Source organism: Nothoprocta perdicaria, unplaced genomic scaffold (assembly GCF_003342845.1).
Source record: "Nothoprocta perdicaria isolate Ctin4 unplaced genomic scaffold, notPer1 scaffold_283, whole genome shotgun sequence".
Classification (NCBI taxonomy): domain Eukaryota; kingdom Metazoa; phylum Chordata; class Aves; order Tinamiformes; family Tinamidae; genus Nothoprocta; species Nothoprocta perdicaria.
This window is the reverse complement of record NW_020455514.1, coordinates 424,488-426,198: the sequence shown is the minus strand read 5'-3', so window position 1 is coordinate 426,198 and position 1,711 is coordinate 424,488. Positions and strand designations below refer to the sequence as shown.

At 71.1% G+C, this 1,711-nt stretch overlaps 1 protein-coding gene across 1 annotated transcript in view; it reads left to right on the top strand.

The window, feature by feature from the left end:
- Positions 1–1,169, top strand: part of GRB7 (growth factor receptor bound protein 7) — a 4,390-nt gene extending 3,221 nt beyond the window's left edge. Inside the window, exons 10-14 of the mRNA XM_026041380.1 lie at positions 1–135; positions 354–414; positions 493–580; positions 859–952; positions 1,023–1,169. The exon at positions 1–135 is cut by the window's left edge and continues 37 nt beyond it. Coding sequence (XP_025897165.1) covers positions 1–135; positions 354–414; positions 493–580; positions 859–952; positions 1,023–1,169 — 525 coding nt within the window. The remainder of the gene's footprint in view (positions 136–353; positions 415–492; positions 581–858; positions 953–1,022) is intronic.
- Positions 1,170–1,711: the final 542 nt, after the last annotated feature.

Here is a 1,711-nt window from a genome sequence, read left to right as displayed (position 1 = left end):
CAGCCGCCCCCCCCGCAGCGCAGCGTCTCGGACAACGCGCTGGTCGCCATGGACTTCTCGGGCTGCACCGGCCGCGTGCTCGAGAGCCCCGGCGAGGCGCTCACGGCGGCGCTGGAGGAGGCGCAGGCCTGGAGGGTGAGGGGGGCGCGGACCCCTGGGGGGGTGTCGGGGGGATCCCCTGGGAGGTGCGGGGGGGACCCTGGGAGGTGAGAGCAGGGGGGGCGCAGACTCCCTGGAGGGTCACAGTTGGGGGGGGAGGCGTGCGGACCCCCTGGAGGGGGAGTGTGGGGTGGGGGGCACACGCGCACCCCACTGCGGGCGCCGCTGATGCCCCCCCCCACCCCGGCCGCCAGAGGAAGACAACGCAGCGGTACAGCCTGCCCACCGGCTGCCACGGGCCCCCGCTCAGCGCCGGTGAGAAGGGGCTGCAGCCCCCTGGGGGGGGGATACGTCCTGGACCCCCCACCCCTCACACAGCCCCTGTCCCCGCAGCCATCCACCGCACCCAGCCCTGGTTCCACGGGCGCCTCTCCCGCGAGGACACCCAGCAGCTCATCGGCCGGCAGGGCCTGGTGGATGGGTACGGAACGGGGCAGGGGGCACGGGACACCCCAGGGCACATGGGACCTGGGGGCTGGCGGGGGCCGTGGGACACCCCAGGGCACACGGGACCTGGGGGGATATGGGACCCAGGGGCTGGCAGGGAATATGGGATCCCTGGGGATATGGGATCCCCAGGGATACAGAACCACCAGGGATATGGGACCCCTAGGGATAAAAGTCCTGAAGGGAAATATGGGACCCTAGGGGGTCCAGGGGTGTCCGGAGCACCCGGTGACACCACTCTGGGACTTGCAGCGTCTTCCTGGTGCGGGAGAGTCAGCGCAACCCCAAGGGCTTCGTGCTGTCCCTGTGCCACCTGCAGAAGGTCAAGCACTATCTCATCCTGCCGGTGAGTGCGGGGGGCCGGGGGGGCCGGGGGGGGCAGGATGCCGACGCCCGCGCTGACACTGCGTCCGCAGAGCGAGGAGGAGGGTCGGCTCTACTTCACCATGGACGACGGGCAGACCCGCTTCGCCGACCTCATCCAGCTCGTGGAGTTCCACCAGATCAACCGGGGCATCCTGCCCTGCAAGCTGCGCCACTACTGCACTTGTGTGGCCCTCTGAGCCGCCGCGGCACGGCCGGCGCGGCGCCCACCTGCACGGGACACGGGCCGGTGCGGCCAGCACGGCAGGACCTGCACAGCACAGCCGGCATGGCACAGTCCTGCATGGCCAGCACGGCAGGACCTGCATGGCCAGCATGGCACAGTCCTGCACGGCACAGCCGGCATGGCACAGTCCTGCATGGCCAGCACGGCAGGACCTGCACGGCAGGACCTGCATGGCCAGCATGGCACAGTCCTGCACGGCACAGCCAGCATGGCACGGTCCTGCATGGCCAGCACGGCAAGACCTGCACAGCACAGCCAGCGTGACACAGGCTGGCACGGCCGGCACGGCACAGCCAGCACGGCCAGCAGGGCACAGCCAGGATGGCACAGCCAACCTGCCACGCTCCTGCATGGCACAACTGGCCAGGCCTGGCCCGCACGGCACAGTCCTGCACAGCGTGGCCAGCTCAGCACGGCGGGACGGCACGGTCCTGCATGGCACAGCCTGGCGTGGTCCTGCGTAACAGGAGCGGGTGCAGCCGGCGCTGCCCGGTC